The following is a 23,495-nucleotide window of genomic DNA, read 5'->3' as shown; positions in this document are numbered from 1 at the left end:
GTTTTCAGGGTTTTTTTCAGGAGGTTCCAGGGTTCTTTTTCAGGAGGTTTTAGGGTTTTTTTTCAGGAGGTTTCAGGTTTTTTTTTTTCAGGTTTCAGGGTTTTTTTCAGGAGGTTTCAGGGTTTTTTTCAGGAGGTTCCAGGGTTCTTTTTCAGGAGGTTTCAGGTTTTTTTTTTCAGGAGGTTTCAGGGTTTTTTTCAGGAGGTTTTATGGGTTTTTTTCAGGAGGTTTCAGGGTTTTTTTCAGGAGGTTTCCCTGGCTCTGAGGGGAGCTCCTGCTGCTCCCCTGTTCTCACTTCCCCACTCTCTGATCTCTGCTTTTTTCCAGGTTTCACACCACAGCATCCTGGTGCTGGGAAGGTTTTACAAGTGTTGATTGATGTCCAGCCTCTGGGAAAAGCTCTTGTCCTGTTTGTGCTTTTAGACAGACAGATCCATTCAGCCTCTGTGGCTGCAGCTCTTTCACCAGTGCCAAGTTCACTTTAAATAACAGAAAAAAATGGGCTGCTTAAAACTGCACTCTATTTTTTTTTCCTGTTTCCTAGAGCTCCTTCTATGGTTTTTGAGACTTTTCAGTCCAAATATCCACTGAGATGACAAGTGCCAATGACCCTTGTTGCAAGCAGGGCAGTTTTCCTGCAGAAATTCTCTGAGGGAACCAAACAAATGCTGTGTTTGTTTTTGCTGGCAAACCTGGCAGCAGCAGAGGTGTGGCTGGGACCAGGCTCACCTGATGCTGAGGGCTGGGAATTTTCAGAGTCACTGGACACAGAGAGGTCCTTCATCCTAAAAAAAAAGGATGAAGGTGAGAGCAAGACTTCATTATTCCACCTCTCTGCCATGCTGAGCTGTGCTCCATCCACGTCCATCCTGACACTGCCAGCAGCATTTATCTTTGTCCCACAGGGTCAGGTTATATTGCTGCATCAGGGTTGCTCTGCAGTTAAATTAATCCAGTTGTGGCAGCCTCCATGTGTAGCTACACAACAACTCCTTGCCTGACACCATGAAACCTCAATAAATCTGAAATTGCTGCAGCAACCCTGGGTAATCTCCCAGCTCCAAAGGAGAGATGGAAAAAAAAAAAAAAAAAGAAAAAAAAGAAAAAAAGACCTTATTGGTAATAAAACAGGGATTGGTTGTAGAATAAGACAGGGTTGGGCACCAAGGGTGTGCAGTAAAGATTTTAAATCTTGCTGTTCTTGCTCAGTTTAAGGGGTGTTTTTTCAACATGTTTCAAAGTTTGGGTTTTGTTGAAATAGACATCCCATGTATCTGAACTCTGTGAGACTGGAACCTTGGCCACGAGTCTCACGTGACTTTCTTATGAGATTTCCAGCTTTTCTCCTTCTGCTCTTGGCTTGAAGCACCATGAGAACATTTTCTTACGTGGTATTTCCACACTTTTAACTTCAAAATTCTAGGCCTGAAGAACCATAAGAGTGAGGTGAATTTCTTAACTCAGCTAAAACTGGGATGATGCTACAGATTTGTGTTCTGTGAGTGCATAAATAACAGACACAGGAGACAAATCCTCTTGACTTTGGGGGCTTAATGCTAAGTGAGAGATAAATAAACAATGATTTCTCATCAGCATCACCAAGGTGGTGTTTCAAGGTCCTGTCTGGTGATGATGACCCTTATCTTGAGCCTTTTCCCTTTTCAAGGCAGTGGATCTTCAGCCCAGGAGCTGCCACAGACAAGGGCTGGTGTGTTGTTTCAAGGAGCTGAACTCTGACTTGGCAGGCTCAGGAGGGGTTATGTCAAGAGCTGCTTATTTCTAATATTGTACAGAGAATTCCTCCCACTGTTTCTTCCAGATGCTGGCCATTTCATTTATTTTTTTATTTGGATTAGCTGTATTAAAATATAACATGCTTCCAACTGCTTGGCTCCCAAATTCCCAAGGGATGGCCCTTTCTCATGGGGATGGATGTCCTTAAGCCTTTTAACATGCTTAACTCCCCCTGCTCAGAACAAGGGGAAAGTTCCTGACTCCAGACTACCCAGGAGCTCACAGAAAGCTTTGAGCACTTGGTTTTGAAGGAGTCAGGAAAAGGAATGTAGCAAAACACTGGGCAGGGAGACAGGAAAAATCTGCAGCTTTTCCAGTGACTGTGGCACTGATCTGGCTATTGAGCACCTGAGCAAGGAATGACTGAGCTTTCCAGCAGGTTCCTGATGGACTCAGAAGTTAAAAACCAAAAGGATGGATGCAAGTGAGCTCTGTGAGCCTTGTTTGATGAGGACTTACCCAGTTCTGAGTTTTATTAGACCCGTATCAAGGCGCAGGGGTGGTCTGAACAAACCAGGGGCACATGCACATTTTTGATTGGTGTAGAGACTGGGAAGGCTGATTGCACAAAAAGGAAAAGTTCTCCTTGGTCTCTGAAGCTCAGTGGAGTGCAGTCACTTGGATCAAGTTTTCCTTGGCAGTGGAGTTGAGTGAAATCCACAGCTGAGGTTTGGTTTTGAGGGGAGGGGTGGAATCACAGAATGGCTCTGGAGGTGGAGCTGTCAGAGAGAGTTGGGCTGAAACCAGCACAGGGTCTTTGTGGTTTTCTCTCTTTCTCCTCCACTGCCCCTAAATGAGGGCAGTGGGAACTTTGGAAGAGGAGAGCAGAGGGATAAATGCCCCTTAAACAGCAGATGCTGAACCCTCAGAATCCCATCCACTGCAGCCTTTGAGGGGCTTCATTCCTGCTCCATTCCTCACACACCTGAAAAGATCTGACCTCATTTCACCTGTTCACACCTCGATCCTTCCAACCCCTCCCCAGGAAGGAGCGGCATCCCCGCGCTCCCAGCTCACGCATCCTCCCCACCCTCGCTCAGGGCCGTGGAGTGGATTTTGCTGCTTGGCCCCTTGCAGCTCTCATGCAGCAGGCTGCCTGCAGTGCCTGCACAGCAGCATTCCTGCAGGAAGCCCTTGCTCTTGGCTTTGGCAGCCGTGCAGTCTCGGGCAGCGGCGCTTTTGGCGGCGAAGATCTTCCACTCGCACACCCCGTCCGACTTGGAAATCTTGTAGAAGGTTTCTCCTGATCCCACAGGGATCCTCACCACCCCCCTGCCCCTCTCCACCCTCTGGCCAGCAGGATGGTTGAGGTTGAAGCTGGGGGTTTGCTTCTTTGCTGGCTGCTTCCTCAGGAGGCACTGAGCTTTCAGGACGTTCTGGAACGCTTTCTTGAACTCTTGACTTGAGCATGGATAGATGATGGGGTTGATGCAGCTGTTTAAATATCCCAGCCAAAATGTTATTTTAAAAAGTGTGTCCGGGGGTTTGATTGCAGGAAAGAAAGAACCTAAAATGGAAAATACGCAGAGTGTTAAGGCAGAGGCGGTGAGGAATTGCAGGTAACCAAAGAAACTAAAACACTGGGAAAAAATAAATAGGATTCTGTTCCGTCTTGAAAAAATGATGACTGGAAACACAAATCCTGCAGGAACAACTTCAGGATCTATGGTGTCATACAATTACATGGGTGTTCCATCAGAAATCCATCCAAGAGAGCTGTTTTTTAATTACAAGCATTATATTCCCATTTACAGCTAGAGAGGCAGCCAGAGGGCTGATTCCACAGACTGACAAAAATTCCTTCCTCAGGGACTCCTAATTCAAGATTAATTGCCCAAATGACAGCAATATCTTGGAGGTCATCACCAGGGGCTACAGATGGCAAAGAAAATCACACCATTTCAGAAGGGTTAAAGAGGGATTAGAGCTGCCTGTGTTACAGCTCAAAGTCTGTGAGATGATGAAGTGTTGGGTACTGGTATTCCCTGAAACCTTCAGAAAATCAAACTGTCCATATTCTGCCTCATGGAATAAATTGAGAGGAATTAAAGGAAAAGCTTCTTCTCATATTAAGGAGCACTGGGGAGGTCTTATAGGCAGCCATGAGATGTGTAAATATTTCTATTATTTGTATTTCTATTTCTACAAATTCTGATATATACTTGCAATGTTACCTTCTAAAGTTGATCCAAAGATCAAAAACTTCAATGGTTCCTTAGTAAGAAAAGTATTTTGGCGTTTCTTTTTCTATAGAATTATGAGTTATCTGCTGATTTAAAATCTTGGGAATGCTTTTCCTGAAGGCAAACTTTTGGTTTTATTTAAAAAAAAAAAAATCCCCAGAAACACAACTGACTTGTTTTGGGTAATTAATGAATGAGCTGCTCATCCTGCTGGAAATGGGGCTGATCTTAGGGTGGCAGGTAATTAATGAATGAGCTGCTCATCTGTGGAAATGGGGCTGTTTTGGGTGGTGGCAGGGTAATTAATGAATGAGCTGCTCATGCTGTGGAAATGGGGCTGATCTGGTGATGGTGGCAGGTAATTAGTGAATGAACTGCTCATGCTGTGGAAATGGGGCTGTTTTGGGTGGTGGCAGGGTAATTAATGAATGAGCTGCTCATGCTGTGGAAATGGGGCTGATCTGGTGATGGTGGCAGGTAATTAATGAATGAGCTGCTCATCTGTGGAAATGGGGCTGATCTGGTGATGGTGGCAGGTAATTAATGAATGAGCTGCTCATCTGTGGAAATGGGGCTGATCTGGTGATGGTGGCAGGTAATTAATGAATGAGCTGCTCATATTGTGGAAATGGGGCTGATCTGGTGATGGTGGCAGGGTAATTAATGAAGCTGCTCATGCTGTGGAAATGGGGCTGGTTTTGGGTGGTGGCAGGGTAATTAGGAAATGAGCTGCTCATGCTGTGGAAATGGGGCTGGTTTTGGGTGGTGGCAGCTCCTGCTCCCTGAGCAGAGCCCGTGGCTCAGGGACTCTGCTGCCAGCAGAGCACAGAGGTGATGTGGGGGCTGATGCTGCTTCAGTGCATGGGGGGATCAGGGTTGTGTCCATACAGAATCCCAGACTGGTTTGGGTTTAAAAGAACCTTAAATCCCATCAGAGCCACCCCAGCCATGGCAGGGACACCTCCCACTGTCCCAGGTGCCCAAGGAACAATTCCATCCCAATATCCCACCCATCCCTGCCCTCTGTCACTTGGCAGCCATTCCCCCTTGCCCTGTCCCTCCAGGCTTTGTCCCAAATCCCTCTTTTGGAGTCTCTTTAGGGGCACTAAGCCTTTCCCAAAGCTGTTTCCTCTCCAGGCAGTGCAGAACGAGCCACAGCAATCCTGTCTCTACTGGAGCAGCTGATTCCACCCTTGGATATGACCTGGACCCCAAACATGGGTCTCTCTGCCCCTGTGGTAGCTCCTGGTTGCCCCAAGCTGCCCCAGGTAGAGCAGTTTCATTATTACTTCCATTATGAACCAGATTTTAAGACCAGAAAGGTTTTGCTAAAGGGAACAAACGCTGCTTTGCAGTGAAGCACAAGCAAGCACGCTTGTATCCACAACCTAAATTTTTTCCTCAGCAAATTAATGCTTCTCTCCTTTAGTGAAAAACAACTAAATAACATTCTCAAAGAACTTTCTGGCTGAAGTCATTGGCAGATGAAAAATAAAGAAAGGCTTCTAAATGCCCAAATCACGCTCCATTTTTTTTTTTTTTTTGGTTGGTTTCCTCATTTAAATGAAGTGTATCTGCTGCTCTCCCATTTTGTGGTGAGACAAAAGGTGAACCAAATCCTGCTGTAGGGAATCAGCTGTGTGAGGCCAAGTGTAAAAATGGGTAAACAATAACAATTCCTGTTTGCTGCAACTCCTGGCTCTCCCCAGATGGAATGCAAGGGCTGTGCCAAAGTCTGATAAAAATAGAAAACAGCCAGTGTCAGAGTCTGTCCCTTGCTCTTTTTTTGGGGTGGGATCTGCATGTTAATTTATTAATGTAGCCTTTTTTGGTTCATCAGTGGAGAGACTCGTTGTTGCCTTGGAATAACACAGAGTGGAAGGAAATGAAGGAGCTTTAACAGCAGAGACTTTGCTGTCTGCAGACCCCACGACACACTTGGAGTCAGAGAATCGTGGAAAGGTTTGGGTTGGAAGGTGGAAAGATCATTTAATTCCATCCCTGCCATGAGCAGGGGCACTTTCCATTATCCCAGGCTGCTCCAGCCTGGCCTTGAGCATTTCCAGGGATGGAGCAGCCACAGCTCCTCTGGGAATTCCATCCCAGCCCCTCCCCACCCTCACAGGGAGAAATTTTTCCCCAATATCCAATCCAAGTGTACCCCCATTCACCTCAAAACCTCATTTCCTCCTGGTAAATATTCCCTCTGCAGGGTGGGTTTGAACTCAGGGGCCACAGAAATATCTCTCCTCCTATTGCAACCACACAGTTCACAAATATTCCCTGTTGGATACCTGAGTATCAAGGAAAAAGGAAAAAAATATCTTATTTTCCAAATCCTTGAGGAATGGTTTTCCTCCCCACAGAATCCTTTCTTCCAAACCTTTAATATTCAGGGGTGTTGTTGTGATCAGTCTCAGTGGCTGATGGATCTGGAAATGAGTAGGAGGCATTTTCAAACCTGGTGACAAAATGGTTTGTTCAGTGCTGAGCCCTCAGAATGGACAGCTCAGGTCCAAGGAACTCAGAGGAGAAATAAAACAAAAAATCTGTGGTGTTTTTTTTTTTTTTAAACAATGACCATAATTAATGATGAGATTAAGCAGGAGTGGTGAATTATCTCTTTTTTAGGGGGTGTGGTGCAGGTGGGAGCTGGGCTGTGCATTCCCCTGCAATCCTTGGCCATTTGTGCCAAGTTTGTGTCATTTCACCTCTGGACACTTGGACACACAATCAGCCAGGGCTGAGAAAACAGAATCATTGCACCTAATTCCCAGAGGAAATTTTTCCAATCCTCTCACTTTTCACAGGTGGAATCACAGGCACCACCCAGGTGTCAGGAGGATGAACAGCAGCTAAGATATTAAATTTTCACCCTTGAAATTAATTCTCTGTGCTATTCATTTGCCTTAATATCTCCCTTTGCACAGTGTCAGGAATTAAGTGGTAAATAATGGCAAAGCTGATTAAAGTTTAAAGCTTCACCTTACGCTGTCTCCCTGCAGTCTGTGCTGCAGGAACAGTAAAGAAACCTCAAGAGCTTTTCTTTTAATACATTTTGAATCATGGATTGAGTAAATGATGCTGAAATTCCTGCTTTGTTTTCCAAAGGTTGAGGACACTCAAGTGTCAGTAGCACAATACAATTGCTTCTTGTAAAATTAAATAAAGTAAAATGTACCATGAGCCTCCCAAGATCTTTTGCCATTAAGTGTTTCATGGCTCATTCCTGGAAATGTCAGGATTGCATTTTCTTCCCTCATCATTTATTTTCCTGTTTGTCAGCTGGAAGTTTCTTCAGCTCTGAGAGATAAGTTTGCCACGTCCCTCCTGGTGAGTAAGTGCCAATTCACTCTCCAAGGTGTAATTTGACTTTGTCATTTGTCACAAGAGCTGCCTGATTATGGGTTGTTTAGAAACCAGCATCGTTTCACTGATGGACAGCACAGAGGGTTTTGGAACCTCTCAGGCTGTAAAAACTTGTGTTGTTTACTCTGCATCACTGCTGCCAGCACCATGGGAATCAGACCCTGTGTATTTGTGTGACCCATGAACCCTTTGTGGTGTTAAAAACCATCTCAGCTACAAACCCATCTCTGCTATAAATTCATCTCTGCTACAAATCCATCCCAGCTATAAATTTATCTCTGTTACAAATCCATCTCAGCTACTAAATCTGCAGCTCTGTTTAGTTTTGCTGCTTTTTTTTCCTCTTTTTTTTATTTTGTGTAGCTTAAATGTGGTGGCTGGGGCAGAGCACAGAGGTGAGGTGGGGCTGATGCTGCTCCAGTGCATGGGGGGATCAGGGTTGTGTCCATACAGAATCCCAGACTGGTTTGGGTTTAAAAGAACCTTAAATCCCATCAGAGCCACCCCAGCCATGGCAGGGACACCTCCCACTGTCCCAGATGCTCCAGCCTGGCCTTGAGCACTGCCAGGGATTGGAGCAGCCACAGCTCTTCTGGGAATTCCATCCCAGCCCCTCCTTACCCTCCCAGGGAACAATTCCATCCCAATATCCCACCCAGCCCTGCCCTCTGGCAGTTGGATGTTAGTTAGAACCAACTCCCCTTGGTTCTGTGATTCCCCTGTCCCAAGTCCCAAGGCTGGGAACAGGAAGGATGCTCTGGCTCCAGGGAAGCAAAACCCAAAACTCAGATCTTGGGATCTGCCTTGAGTGCTCAGCCTGGAGCTCTTCTAGAGCCATAAAGACCCAGAGGAGCACTGACATCCCAAAGGGAATTAACTGTATACCACGACCTCCCTGCACCTCCCATGGCTCTACAAACACTGATAAATAAGCTCAAACATTGATTAATGTCCTCAAACATTGATAAATGTCCTCAAACATTGATAAATATGCTCCACTTTGTGTTCCCAAGCCCTCTCAACTTTATTCCCCAAGACAAGTGTTCTATCCTGCAGCTCAGGTCGTGACACAATCCACCCTCTGGAAAGTGTATTTATAAATATAAGTATAGATATATATATACTTGTATTTATAAGTGTCCAGACATGCAGCAGATGCCCCCTGCACACACATGACCTCTCCCATATTCTCCCACTGCTCTCTTATGGGAAGCATTTTTTATGGAATAAAAAAAATGGCACCAAGGAACCCTTGGGCAGCAGAAAATGCTCCTGGACTTGGCACAACCCAATTAACACAACCAGGGCAGAAAAAGAGGTGATTTGAGGCAATCCTGCACTTCCCAGCTGTGCCTGGAATATTGTGGCCATTCCAGAGGGAAAATGAGAGGGATTTTGTGCTTGGCTCTCCCTGGTCCATAATAAACAGGCACAGAAGGAGGAGAGAGTTTATTTTCCCTCCCTGAATTCAGCTCTGCAGCACCAGGAGAGAGTCTGGGCACAGGTGAGAGGTGAAGGGGTCAGGCAGCAGGAATGGCTCAGTCTGGGAACGCTGCTCTGATGATTTGGATTATTTCAGACCTAATTTATGCTCTGTTTCATATTGTACCCACTTAGGATGGATGATATTTCTGGCAAATGTCTCAGCAAGCAACTATTTCCAGATTCGCTGCGGGCAGCTGCAGATTTAGAAAGCTGATAAAAAACCATGGGAAGGTAAACTGAGGTTTTGTTCCCCTTGTAAACCCAAATAATCACATTGTTTCACTAATCAGTGTTAATTGTCACTCCAATTCCAGCTCCAAAGCTGTTGCTGCAGTGGGATGGGTCTGGCTCCCATTGCTGATATTTTGGAGATATTTGATATTTGCTCTGAATCCCTCCCTCTTGAAGTCATTCACTTACAATAAAATAATTTTCTTTTAAAAATTAAGGAAAACAAACCAAAAAACAAAGCAAAGAGAACAGTTTGAGAAGCTGGGTCTGTCTCACACTGCCTCCTGAGTTCGTTGTCTGCCATGATTTTGGAATCCTTGGAGTCAGAGACAAGGAATTATCTCCTTCAGCAAGAGCCAAGTGTCTCTCCCATTATCCAAACTGCAGCCAAATCCTGACATTTGCACAGTGGGGTGGGAGAACCACTCAGCACAGCCTTTCCATCACTGAGCTGTGCTGTGCCATTTGAGACAGAGTGAAAAATGACAATTCTGCTTCCTTTAATGTGGGGACCTGAAAGCTGCATGAGGAGGGAGATGGAGAGCCAAGGATGAGGCTCCTGTGACAGGTGACACACCCAGGAGAGCCAGCTCAGCTAATCCTCCTCCCCTCCCTTGTTCTTGTTATAAATGATTAAAAACATAATATGAACTATTTAATATAAAATATTTAATATGAATTATATGGTTTATAATATATATAATTATATATAATTATATATTATATATTATATGTGATTTTTATTCTATATATTCTATATATAAATATAAGTATAAATATAAATATAAATATAAATATTAATATAAATAAGCAAATCTCTATAGATATAGATATATAAACCATATTATATATATAAACCATAAATGGTTTCTAGCATTGATTCCTCCCCTCCTTTGCTGTGCTTGGAGTCACTGGGACACATTTCAGGATTTGGGAATGGATGAGAAATCTTGGCCATGGGATGTCCATGGGAATTTTATCATTAACTGAGTTATCAGCTCAGTCCAGCAGTGCCTTTCCAGTCTGGGATTATGAAAAATGCTCCTTGTGATCACCAAAAATCCTAAAAAGACCCCTTGCCATGGAGATGTTTTGGCTGTTTATCTCCATGGCTGAAGTTTTCCCCACTCAGTGATTTAACTCACATTCTCCCTCTCCCTGAGCTGGGCTCCAGACAAAGAGCTGGGCCTTTATTCTGGGTTTTTTCCCCCACTTTTATATATTTTTTCCTTTCTTTCTCAATGAGAGAACACTGGAATATTGATGTGGGAGTCAGTGTTGGTGTGTGCTGCTGCTCTGAGCCTTGTGACCCTCTGAGAGGTCATGTGTCAACAGCAGATATGGAAAAAAATTATTTTCCTGGTTTATGTCTAATGAAAGTAGACTGGTTCTCTTTGAATCCAGTTTAAAAAAATCACCACCAAATAGCAAATAGAAACCAGCTGCAGACAGGATTAGAGGATTCCCTTGACAGTGTTGGTGTCAGTTCACAAAACTAATTTATTCCTCAACCACAAACACCAACACCCTCCAGCAGATGCTTTCTTTTTTGCTTTCTTAATCAAAAGAATGATTGACAAATGTTAAAACCCTTCCTCTCCCTTGCCCAGTTTAGGATTTTTTTCCCCTGTGGCCTCCTAAACTCAGATTTTTTTTTTTTTTTTTAAATTTCTTTCAGCTTCAGAAAGCAACACCTACACCCACAGAAAACAGACCACAAGCAAAGCTCTGGGAACTTGTTCCCTTCTGAGGGTTTAAGATAAATCATCAGTCCCAGGCCAGGACCATTTTTCCAAAAACCCCCCAACCTTTTTTTCCATCAGTTTTGAGCATGTTTCACCTCAAAACAACCTGCACACTCTGTCTTTAATGTTGCTGAAATGAAACCTTTTGAAGATTTCTCAGAACAACACAAAAATGCCTTCCAGCCACAGGACAAAGTCCCTTCTGCCACTTGTAACTTGAAATCTTTTAATCACTGAGGGTTTTCATTCATTTCTGGGCTCCTCCAGCTCTGACTCTTCCTGTATCTGTCCATCTCTGTCTACCTCCCTTTTTAGGAATTGCAAGAGGAGAATAAAAAGCCAGAACTGCAGGTTGTGATGGGGATTGGCAGAGCCCAACAAGCCCTGATTGTCACATTTGGGTCTCTCCCCACCAACCCCCTGATCCTCTCTGAGAAATACAGACAAACTCAGAGCTGCTCTTTCCTGGCTCTGTTTTGGGTTTTTTTTTGTGTTTGCCTGGAGGTCACTGAGCTGTCAGTGCAAGCTGTCATTAATGTCAGCTCTGCTCACAGCAATGAAAACCTGACTTCTTCCAGGGGAAACCAAAGTTCTGACACTCTCGTGTGTTGCAGGTTTTGTGAGCAGTGAGTTCACACTCCAGCACACAGAGGAAAAGCAAATATCAGCCTCACTTATTTTCCTGTTGTTTTTTTTTTTCCCCACAAACATCAAGCCAAGTGAGAAGAAGGTGTGTTGGATTATTGGGCTGAGGGATTTTGCACAGAACCTTTGGAATGAAACTTAATCCAAGACAGCAAGAAAAAAAAAAAACACAATTCCTTACACAGACTGCAACTGGCACTTCACACCCCAGCTTCAATTCAGTTCATCCCTTATGCCAGGCATTCCCCAGGTGTTTTCCAGTTGTTTTCAGCAGCATTGTGCCTTTCTCAACATCCTTCTATCCCTCTTGCCCTTCCCATACCTCAAAAGTTTCTACTCTGCTTTTACCCAGTGTTTTTTGCTTGGATGCAGTTCTTGGCTGGTAGAGTGGATGTTAATGGATGTGAGGAGCAGCTGAGGGAGCTGGGGGTGTTTATCCTGGAGAAAAGGAGAATTAGGGGTGACCTGATCACTCTCTCAGCTCCTGGAAGGTTCCTGTGCTCTGTGGGGTTGGTCTCTTGTCCAGGCAGCACTGACAGAACCAGAGGACACAGCCTCAAGCTGTGCCAAGGGAAAATTAGCTTGGATATTAGGAAAAAAAAATTGAAATAATTATAAAATACTGGAATTGTCTGCCCAGGGAGGTGGTGGAGTCACCTGGGTGTGTTTGAATAAAGCCTGGATGTGGCACTGAGTGCTGAGGTGTTGGGGCTGGGTTGGACTCGATGATCTTGGAGATCTCTTCCAACCCAATGAATTCTGTGATTCTGTGAATTCTATACAAATCTTGAAGATGCTGTAAATCCCAAGGTTTGGGGAAGTTGTGCTGCTTGGGATGGTGAGCACAGCTGCCTGAAGAGGTTTGTGCAGCAGTTTATGGGAGATCTGCACTGGGAGAGCTCTGGCTGATGGAACCATGGAATTATTGGCATTCAGATTGGGAAAAATCTCTTGGATTGTTGAGTCCAAGCTATAACCCATGTCCCTGCATGGCACCTCCACATCTGTCAAATCCCTCCAGAATTGGTTGATGGGATGATTTTTTGGTCTGTTCCATGGCCACAGAGCTGGTCAAAGTTGTGCCCAGCCATGCATGTTGTGAGCTCCACCAGGGTTTCAAAAATAAGATTTTATACATCTGGAAAGTCAGATCCCTACAAGGTCCTGTCAGGATCATTTCCCTGCCCTAGCCCAACTGGATCTGGCTGCATGACAGACCTGGAAGTGGTGGTTGTTTTTTGGAAAGTGCTCTACATAAAGATGTGAGTCATTGGCTTTTCTGAGGAGGTTTTTAGTGCCACTTGTCTGTTTAATCAGGTTCTTTGTCCTTAAACAAAAGCAGCAAATATGTTTTGAAAGCCCTATAATATGTGCTTTAAAAATAACCCAGTTACCCCAAAAAACAGAGAAAAAAAAAACCCTCCAGAGTTTCCTTACAAGGGATCAAAGGAAGATGCAAAGCCATTCTGGTGCCCAGAAGATTTTTTTAAATCCAAAGCAAATTAATTAACAACAGCTCCGTGTGGCAGCCACATTTGCAGATGAAAAGTGTGTTTAATGCATTCTCCCAAAGCCTTTTTGAGCATGTTTCAGTCATCTTGGCAAGCAGCATTCCAACGTGCTGACATCCCAGCCAGCACCAGCCAGGCCCTTGGGGCTCCTCCTTAGGAAACAGCTCCAATCCAGCACTTCCCACTATTGACCAAGAGGAAAAAAATTCTGAATTTTTGGTTTTTTCACCTTAGCAACAGTTTTTGTGTGTCTTGATGAATTTTGGTTAAACCAGTGGGGGTTAATTGAAAATAATGGTTATTTATAAGTTTGAAAAGACAGAATTAAAAAAAAAAAAAGGAAATCTTCCAAATCTTTCTTTTCATGTTTAGGTAAGGTTGTTTTTCCTTTTCTTAATTGCCTATATTGTTGTCTCACTCACTAAAGCTTCCATAAAAATCTTTATTTTTCCTGTACAGCATAAGCCCTTTCCATAAGAAGAACCCTGAAATTGAGCAAGTCACAGAATTTCATTTCCATGTTTGAAAAACCCAATATTTAATGGCAGAGCCCAGCTCAGTGTGATGAACCATGTCCCTCACCCTCAGCTCTAGGTATGGAATTAGTATTCTGCTTTTACCTCCTGCAACTGCATCAAAGGAAACTGAGCAAGGTTTAATTAAAATTCTAATTACTTCTTTATATTCCAGCAAAGCAGAACAAATCCCCAGCTTTGCTCCTCTTTGGAATGACAACTGGAGAATAAATATTCATCTCCAGCATTGTGGCTGAGCCAGTGTTTGGCCAGTGGGCTCAATGGGTTCCCAGAAAAGATGCAAACCAGAGGAGTGTAAAATTAGTTGGAAGGACCCTCCTGACTGATCATATAAAAACTTGGATTAAAAGATTAACTCTGTTTGCAGTTATGGTATCTCACAGGATGAATTTCCTGATAGGAAGATGATATTTTTTCCTTTGAGTGGGAATCATCAGTGCTGAGCACAGATCTGTGAATGTATTTATATCCTGAACTTTTATAGGTTTAAGTCACCTGGCTGCAAACATAAACCCACAAACCCCTAAAGATCTTGCCCCTATAGCAGAGATGGCCATAAATACCTGCTCTAGATCACAAAGAGGATTTTTGTGGAAAATGGTCAAGATTGCATCCTTGTTTTTCAGAACTGTGTTTCTCACACCAGAGACACTCAGTCTCATTAGAGACTGGCATTTTTTTCACGCTCCCTGCCTTGCAGTGGTGAATATTCTGTTTTTTGACAGCTTTGCAGGAAGCTGCAGGGGTGCGGAGCCGCTTGTGGAGGAACGGCGAGGGGATTAGCCAGACAATCAATGTGATTGATAAAGCATAATCCCACTTTATTGACAGCATCAGACAGTTTTATAGCCCAAAATAGCATAAATCAGCATTATTCATATTAGTACGATCTTACTGGTTTTTACTAAGTACGCCTTCTCTTATTATTGGTTATTGCAAGTGTGAGATAATCACGCCTACTGAATTTCTAGCCAAAAATTATAGGTGCTACCTCACTGCTCATCTTGGCTGCTACTTCCCTTATACTTATTGCTATATAGCATCCATCCCAGGGTTATACCTTGCTACCTAGGTGCTTCCCTGGAAGTTAAGGCCTTGATTGAACAATGGACATACGTATTACTTATCGACTAACTCTGCAAATTATGCTAGCTCTATTGCTTTTGCAAAAGTCTCTTAAAAGCAAACACTGCTGCTCAGCAAAATCTGCTTAAGAACAAGGCCTGGCTACTACTTAGCAGGAGCTGCTCTCCTGCAACAAGGCTGAGCCATATCCACAGTTGTGCCCATGGCTTTCTAACCAATTTTCAACAGGAAGCAATAGCTCCCTCCAAGCTTTTCTGACCAGCATTCCCACACCCACCACAATCCCTCCCTCCCTGGCCAGCGAAGGCGCACGAGGCTTGGCTCTACTCACCAAGAGGCATCACCACAAAAAACGGGAGCCAGCAGAGAACAAAGCACCCCACCACGATGCCCAGGGTCTTGGCAGCTTTCTTCTCCCTGGAGAACTTGAGCAGGCGCACGGAGAAGTGGTGCTTGCTCTTGGGGCTGGCGCCGGCCGCGCTCCTGCGGTGGATGCGCAGCGTCACCTCCTCGGAGCGAGACTTCTCCGTCTTCAGCCCCGAGCTCAGCCCTTGGCTCTCCCTCTTGGCCACCACGTAGACACGGCAGTACATCACCAGGATGATGGCCAGGGGAAGGTAGAAGGAGCCCAGGGCTGAGAACAGCACGTAGCCGGGCTCTTCGGTGATCTGGCAGATTGTCTCGTCCTCCGGGGCCGGTTCCTTCCAGCCGAAGAGGGGCCCGATGGAGATGACCAGGGACAGTGCCCAGACACACAGCAGGGCCAGCAGCCCCCTCCTCTCTGTCACGATGCTGGGGTACCTCAGGGGGTAGCTGACCCCGATGTAGCGGTCGATGGAGATGATGCACAGGCTCATGATGGAGGCCGTGCAGCACAGCACGTCCACAGCTGCCCAGATGTTGCAGAAGATCCTCCCAAACACCCAGTAGCCCAAAATCTCCATGGTGGCTGAGAAGGGCAGGACTGTAGAAGTCAGGAGGAGGTCAGCCACGGCCAGGTTGATGATGTAATAGTGGGTGACGCTCTGGAGGTGTCTGTGGCAGGCTACGGACAGGATAACCAGGATATTACCCAAAACCCCAAAAACTATCAGCCCCCCTAGAATGATGCCCAGTAAAATGGCCTTGGAAATGTTCACGGGCTCCACAAAGTGGGTGCAGTTGGAGCACTCTGAGGAGTTTCCAGGAAGGAAAGCCATGGCTGGTAATGTCCATGTGAGGCTGCTGAACTTCACTCCCTTCCCAGGCAGGAGCAGTGACAGGATCAGTTCTTGGAATGTCTGATTGGCAGCATCTGCCTGGCCTTGCTGGGGAAAAAAGTTTTGATGAATGTCTTAGAACTGCAGCACCAGCAGCAATGAGAAAGATCCAGAAACAAATTAGAAAATCAGTGAGAAATATCCAGAAACAAATTAGAAAACCAATGAGAAAGATCCAGAAACAAATTAGAAAATCAGTGAGAAATATCCAGAAACAAATTAGAAAACCAACAAGAAAGATCCAGAAACAAATTAGAAAACCAATTAAAAAGATCCAGAAACATATTAGAAAACCAATGAGAAAGATCCAGAAACAATTTAGAAAACCTACCTTTGCTCCTAAGCTCTCACCAGAATAGCACAGTTGATACTCACCAGTTCCAAGTCAAGTTTAACTCCTTCTGCATTTTCCTCGGGGTGCACAAGTGGGATGCACAAACCTCAGGCTGTTTATCCCACTTTCCAGGGTTATGTGCTGAGAAATACTGGAGCTGCAGGTTAAAGTCATTTCTGTCTTTTGGGGAAGGTTCTGTATTCAAGGAAAGTAAATATTCCAAAAGGTCTGCAGTTTAGCTTCTCCAGAGAGTAAATCACTGATGCTTTTAAATGCCTGGTGTCAGTCCTGATTCTGCCTTAAAACTGGCTTGGAAACCTGGCAGGGTGGAGGTTGCTGTGTCTGCTCAGCAGTTCTGTTTGAGGTACCCATCCCTGCCCATCCTCAGGCTCCAGGCTGTCACTCACAGCTTTCCACACGTGGAGCACCCATCAGTCGAGGTCCTGAGCTGGGAATTAAAGCTCATTTCCATCAGCTCTGAAGGGAAGAGTGGAGTTTGCTGTGTGCTCTTGTGCTCTCTGCAGATCCTCACCCCCCTGCAGAAGACAAAAACAGGAACAATGTGATTCCCAGCAGCCACACTCCCTGCTAGGGTTCCCATATAAGAATAGAGCAAGATGCTATTTTAGGGTGCTTTCCTCAGGCTGGCTCCAGCCAGTGGGACCAACCTTTTCCAGCCCAGCATTGTTTAACAGCAACTGAGAGATCCAGGTGGGTTTTCCTGCCTGAATTTTCCTTCTTTATGGGGATAGGCATCAATCCTAATTATCAGCTCACCTGCAGAGACCAGTTCTAGGAGAGACAGAAACCAGCAGGACACAATTCAGGACTACACAGATTTAGAAGCCCAGAATTTAATTTCAGGTTTCTTTATTAAGTGAGGCCTTTCCCCACTGAATTATTAGTCCAGCTGAGCTGCCCATTTTGAAAATCTATAGGGAAAAGCACCTCCAAAGCCAAGCAGAGGACGCAGCAAGGAGCAAGCCAGTGAGTGACACAACATTACAGAGTGTCTGGAAGCCAAGCTCAGCCTTTGCTGACTAAATATGGAGAAAAGGTATCTCCGATGGAAAAGTGAGGATTAGCCTGGGAACTGAGACCTGGGGGCGTGGAGAGGAGAGCTGCAAGTGAGAGCTGCAAAACCTTCCTCAGCACATCCATGTGGATACAGAATTCCCATCCCAAATATTAATCAGGGCTGAAAAACCAACCCTGAGACCCCAGATGAGGAAGGACTCTCTCAGTGTCCTTTGGGATGAGTCCCTCAGCACTTTAAGCAGCAGCAACTGTCCCGTTTCCAAACCTCCACCCTGAACTTTCCTGCAGCAAAAGCATTTCAAACTCTGGAGCCTGAAATTCCCAGTTCACAGGCAGGGAGGAGGGGGCAGGGGCACATGGATCACACTCTGGGAATTTTATTTCAGTGCATTAAAATGAAATTGGATCTTTTAGTTTTTCTTTTCCGCTACAGGGAACCAGTTGAGGAATAATCCCAAGGAAGAAAAGGACAGATTATCTAAGCACATGCATGAAAAGTGAGTGTTGCATCGAGCATCTCTAAGCATTATAATTGTGGTCGTTACAGGGAACAAAATGAGGTCATTATAGGGCTAGGAGAAAATTAAGAAATTATTAATTTGATATTTAAGAAAAACTTCCCAGCAAGTCAAGGGGATGCAGCAGAAAGGACTGACAGAAATTTCTATCTCAAAACCAGAGAATGCCCAGCCTGTGGAGACGGCTGATGCTGGGAAGAGCAGACCCCAGGCCCCTCACTCACCTCTCATCCTCATCAAGGCAGCGCCGCTGCCCTGAGCATCCGCGGCGATTCAGCGGGGCGGGGACGGGATCCGCGCCGGGAGACGCTCTGCTTTGCTGCCTCTGTTCCAGCACCGCGGTGGGGCTGATTCCCGGGTGGAGGGGCCGGCTCCAGGCTGCCGGGGGGATCCGTGCCCGCCCAGGGCTCGGCTGCGCCCGGGGAAGGAGCAGCAGGAACTTTGCGGCTCTGCTGATGGAGCGGAGCGAAGCCGCGCTACCGTAATGCGCCGGCACTGCCGTACTGCCCGGAGACAAAGAGCACCCTCCAGCCTGCCTCTGAACCCTCCTCTCCTCTCCTCTCCTCTCCTCTCCTCTCCTCTCCTCTCCTCTCCTCTCCTCTCCTCTCCTCTCCTCTCCTCTCCTCTCCTCTCCTCTCCTCTCCTCTCCTCTCCTCTCCTCTCCTCTCCTCTCCTCTCCTCTCCTCTCCTCTCCTCTCCTCTCCTCTCCTCTCCTCTCCTCTCCTCTCCTCTCCTCTCCTCTCCTCTCCTCTCCTCTCCTCTCCTCTCCTCTCCTCTCCTCTCCTCTCCTCTCCTCTCCTCTCCTCTCCTCTTTCCTGCAGAGCCCAGAGAATGGAAAGCAAATAACCAACTGCTGTTTATAAGATAACACGAAATTTTGGGGATCTAAAAAAGAAAATTTCCTGCAGGACAAACAGAATAAGGAGATGCAGGCAGGACACACTGCCCGGGGATTCTGCATGGTGGGACAGAGCACAGCTGACTCGAGGTGGGCTTTAAGGAGGAAATTCCTGCAGCAGAATGTGCTAATGCAGGAAAAATTATAAAAATTATAAAAGCAGCTCCCAGGAACGTGCAATTTGTGCAGGTTGGGCAAAGAGTTTGGGACAGTGAAGAGCTCCAGCTACAACACCATTTGCTGTGTGTTTGAGAAGAAAAAAATCCTCATGAGAAGAAATGGCAAAGTGAGGGGGGAAAAAAAAGAAAAAGCATTAAAACGAATTTTGAGGGACTTGCAAACTGTAAAAATGAGGTGATTTTTAAATGCTCAGCTGCTGTTTGTCCACAGTTTTCTTGGCACATGTGCTCCCTGTTCTACAGGTGTTACACTGGTTTTTGGAGGCTGTTTTGAGGTCTCATCCTTCCTTGAGTAGCAGAGGGTGCTGGAGAAAACAAACCCTGCATGGATGAAGGGAATCTTGAGTTACCAGAGCCCCTCACAGGCTGTGAGTCAGCAGGTTTATTTTAGATCCTCAGATGAGGCAGCTCTGTTTCCATCCATCCATTGGGAAAGGAGTTTAAATGACTGGGGGGAGGGAAAGGAGCTGAACCCCACTCTGGGTTTGTTTCTACTGATCCACAGATCTTTCCACACTGATGACTTGTTCCAGGCTCTTAAATGCACCATGGAAATAAATACATTTGTATTCATGGCTTTAGTCATCAATATACTCAATATATCAGCTCAGTGAGTTGGAGGACATCTCTCCAGAGTGGAGGGAAGCAGAAGGAAGTGATTTTGTCCTAAAATCCTCAAAGAAAAATGGATTTATTTTGAATAACACGTGGAGACCACCAAGAGCCTGAGATCAGGAGGGTGATTAAAGCCAGAGTGTCCCCAGGCAGGGATGGGCAGGGCTGGGGCAGTGTCACATCAGCCTTGCTGAGGAAACCTTTGTGCTTGGCTCTGGCAAGACAAGCTGGGATTGTCTGTGTCCAGCTGAAAAGTTTTGGATTAATCAAAATGTGGGAGAGAGCAGCGAGAGGGATGCAAATCTAGAAAACAAAATGAGGAGCTGTTTAACCTCAAAGTTTGCACGTCTAAAGCCAGATTAAAGCCAGGGGGGTTCTGAGAATCCACCACTGGAATTTTGTAAGAACATTTTTGCTCAGCTTTCATCCTCTGCTGAGAAAGGATGAATTGTCCTCTGGTGTTCACAGTGCCACTGGATGGTTTGGGTTGGAAGGGACATTTAAATCCATCCAATTCCAACCCAAAGTTTTGTCCCACCCACAATGATTTTCTAGACAGAGGCAGGGCTGTGAGTCTTGTAAGGAAAGAACAAAATCCTGGATGAGCTCCTTTTCCATCTTTGATCTTTGGCAGGTCCATTCCTGGGTGTATCTTTATCTTTGATATGGAGGAAATCATGTATTTTGTCTCTTTTGTTGTGCTGATTTGGATTTTAATCCTTCTGAATAAGGTTTGTGCCTGACTCTGCCCAGGTAGCATCCACAAACCACACCCCATTCTTCCTGTGCTGTTAATTACACTCATTAGCACCAGAGGGTCCCCAGGGAGAGCTCCAGGCAACCCACAGCTGTTTCTGAGCTAAAAAGTGGCAAAATCAGAGCCTTAAATCCTGACTTTTGGGCAGCAATTGTGGTTTCATCACAAATATCTCATCAAAAAGCCCCGATCCAATTGTTTGTGTTCTGATGGAATTTGATGGAGTGACTTTGGTAATCTGCTCAGTGCCAGACCATGCAGGAGTGGAGGAACTTCTCTGAGGTGCTCCAGGCTTTGAAATTATTGTTTACTTGCCTGGAAAGAAGTGAAAAGGGTTGTTTTGATGAATCATCTCTCAGATTTTAGCAAAAGTTCGACTTCTGCTCAGATAAGAAAGAAGAGCCACCCAAAGGCAAGAGATGTTAAATGTTGTCTATTAAACTCAAAGCTGGACTCATTCCACTGTCAGGACTGGGACAGCCTGAAGCTTTTAGCACAGCTGAGTTGAAGATAAACTGGAAAATTCTGAGTGTTTAGAAAGGAAAATCTCAACTCAGCATAGGGATTCAGAGTGAGCATTCAAAATGTGGATTTAAAAAAGTATTGGGCGTAAAAAAAGGCTGGAATTTTCAAAATAGGTAGATCTTTTTGTGATTTAATATTTAGTTATAAGATGTCCAAGCATTAGAAGTTTCTCCATCTTGGGATTCATTGAGACTTTTTCACCGTGTTCCTAAATCATTGAAGCACAGCCTGGCTAAACAACATCCATGCTTTTTTATAAATCAAGGCATTAAAACTCAGGATACCTTCTTAATTCTCCACAGATGAAGATTTGGGCCACTGAATTTTGTGTATAGCTGCAGGTCTGAAAGCTGCCTAATTACTGAGAGGAGCTGTTAAATGTTTATTTCTCTGTAAGTCACAACAAATTTCCTGGTTTGATTTATTACCTGGATAATCTGATAAAATCTGACCACATATAGAGGACAGGGCTCTTTTGTAGCCTCAGAAAGACAGATTTTACCTGGTGCTGAAATAAATCTACCCACAGGTGAGTTCTTGCCTCTGTTTTCATCCCTCCTGTGTCTTGCTGCATCCTTTCCCACCCTGGCACTGCTGCTTCCCTCAGGGGAGAGTTCACACCACTTTTCTGAGCTTTAGCTTGACATTCATCTTTTATATGTAAAACTGTAAATGTAAATGTATTTAATATGTAAAAATGTAAAATATTTAAATCCTTCCTTCACTCTTTTATCTGCTGCCTGCCCATCTGTGAGATCTCCTTCATCCCACTGATTTAATGACCAAAGCATTTCCCTTCATCTCCCTTGCCCATTCCAACTTGTTTTAAGGCAAAACTCCCCTCAAGGCCAGAGCTCTGACTCTGTGCCCTGTGTGCCACATCCAGCTCTTTGTGCAGTGGAGATCACAATCCACACAACAGAAATAAACCCAGAGTTCTGCTTTATCTTCCCTGGATCTCAGCTAGATTTAGGTCTGATCCTGTGCCTCAGCACTCACCACTGTAAGATTTCCTTGCCATCCAGGGCACACAGTGCAGCAAATCTCTTAGGGAAACATGGCTCTGAAAAGCCCCAGGGATGGAATTCTGTCTTTATTCTTTTTTCCAGAGGGGCTGGGAGCTGCTGTGAATGTGTTGTCCCCTGTTTTGGCTGATTGTCCAGGCTCAGACCTCTCTTGCCACACGACTTTGTGAATAATTCTGTCAACTCTGCTGAGCCTCCACCTCCCTCCTGTGCTCCAGCTGCAGCTTGTGTTTAAACAACCCTGCAAGCAGCTCAGCCCACAGTGATGCTAGGTTTGATAGATGGAGCCTCTCATCTCCAAGGAGCTGTGGTACTTGGGGACTGTAAATGCAGAGTTTGTGCCACCCACTGCCATCCTTGAGCAGCAACAAAAAAATTTGTTTAGGGGAAGTGCTTTTAGTGATGGATCAGTCTTTCCATAGGCACATATTTCCACATGACTTGCTTATCACCACATCTTGTCCCTTTGGAAGGAGAGGGAGCTGATGACAGCAGGAGTCAGCAGCTCAGGAAGGAATGTGAGCAGAGTCCTCTTGGCTGTGTGTCCCAGGGACAGCACTGGCTGGGCAGGGAGCAGACCCAGAGCCCCCAAAGGCAGAGTCAGCAGTCAGAAACGTGCCTGAGCTCCCTGGCCTCTTGCTCTGTGGATAGGCACTGCCATGGCAGGACAAACCAGGCTGATTCAGGAGCTGTCACACAGCAGGCAGCACAGGATGTTCTGGGTGAAGAGATATTTGGAGAACAAGCACACAAATCTACAGAAGAGCAGAGAATTGACATCATACCTGCACATGACCTCTGGAGCTGCTGCTTTAACCTTTCCCAGGCCAACCTGCAGCCTCCTGCTCAGCTGATGGGTTTGGCCAGACAGAGGATGAGCCACATCCTCCCTGTGCCCTGCTGCAGCCTTTGCTGCTCTGTTGTGTCTGAAGCACAGCCCCTTTCAGCCCAGCCCTGAACAGAACAGAGCTCTCTTTGTCCTTAATTCAGATATTAAGGTTTTGCCATAACACCAACAAAGAGCTGGGGTTTATTCTTTTTCTCCTGATGGGTCTTTCCCCTAAAAATCTCAAATCATGAAAGAAGTTAAGAGCTTCCATGCACCTTGCACTGCAACCAAAACCATTTTCCATTTCTTTTTTAATTTGCACTAATTGCCCTGAATTAAGGCTGTCTGTAGAAATCTATGCAGTTTGTGTATTTGATGGGATGCCAGCAGACATAGGTGCTTGAGAGACACCAGACAGATTTTTATTCCCTTAAAGAACAAGCTGGATCTTTCTTCCGAAGACGTGAGCATTTTAATGATATGTTTTCTTCTGTCTCTTTCTTTTTTTTTTTTTTTTTAAGTTTTTTTTTTCCTGGCTCTCTGATGGTTATTACTAAAATACACACACCAATAATTCCCTTCCTCTGAGCCAGGCTCTCATGGCTGCAGAATGCAATTACCACAAATTAGCATCTCACGGAAAAAAACAAAGAGACAACAAAAAGCTCAAAAACCCCAAACAAACCCTCCCAACTGCTTGGCATTTAAAACTCTACTTAAAACACCAAACAGACAAGGGTGGTAATGAGATTTGCAAAGCAAAATGGTTTTACATGTGAAAAACTTTAATTGAACATTGCCAGAAGAAGGATTCTCCTGCTCTGCCCTGCTCAGGTGAGAGCTCACCTGCCTGTAGATCTGGGGTCCAACATCAGGAGGGTGTGGAGCTGCTGCAGAGAGTCCAGAGGAGGCCATGGAGATGCTTCAAGAGCT

At 45.2% G+C, this 23,495-nt stretch overlaps 1 protein-coding gene across 1 annotated transcript; it reads right to left on the bottom strand.

Annotated features, from left to right (window-relative positions):
• Positions 1-2,807: 2,807 nt before the first annotated feature.
• On the bottom strand, positions 2,808-15,901 carry ADRA1A (adrenoceptor alpha 1A; the record flags this gene model as incomplete). Its single annotated transcript, XM_079328949.1, has 2 exons — positions 14,917-15,901; positions 2,808-3,301 (listed from the first exon to the last, which is right to left on the bottom strand). Exons 1-2 carry the CDS (start codon positions 15,782-15,784, stop codon positions 2,808-2,810), a joined length of 1,362 nt encoding a protein of 453 aa, XP_079185075.1. The 5' UTR covers positions 15,785-15,901.
• Positions 15,902-23,495: the final 7,594 nt, after the last annotated feature.

Source organism: Erithacus rubecula (genome assembly GCF_903797595.1).
Source record: "Erithacus rubecula genome assembly, chromosome: 29".
Lineage (NCBI taxonomy): Eukaryota > Metazoa > Chordata > Aves > Passeriformes > Muscicapidae > Erithacus > Erithacus rubecula.
Note: the sequence above shows the minus strand (reverse complement) of the source record. Positions and strands in the feature narration are given on the sequence as shown.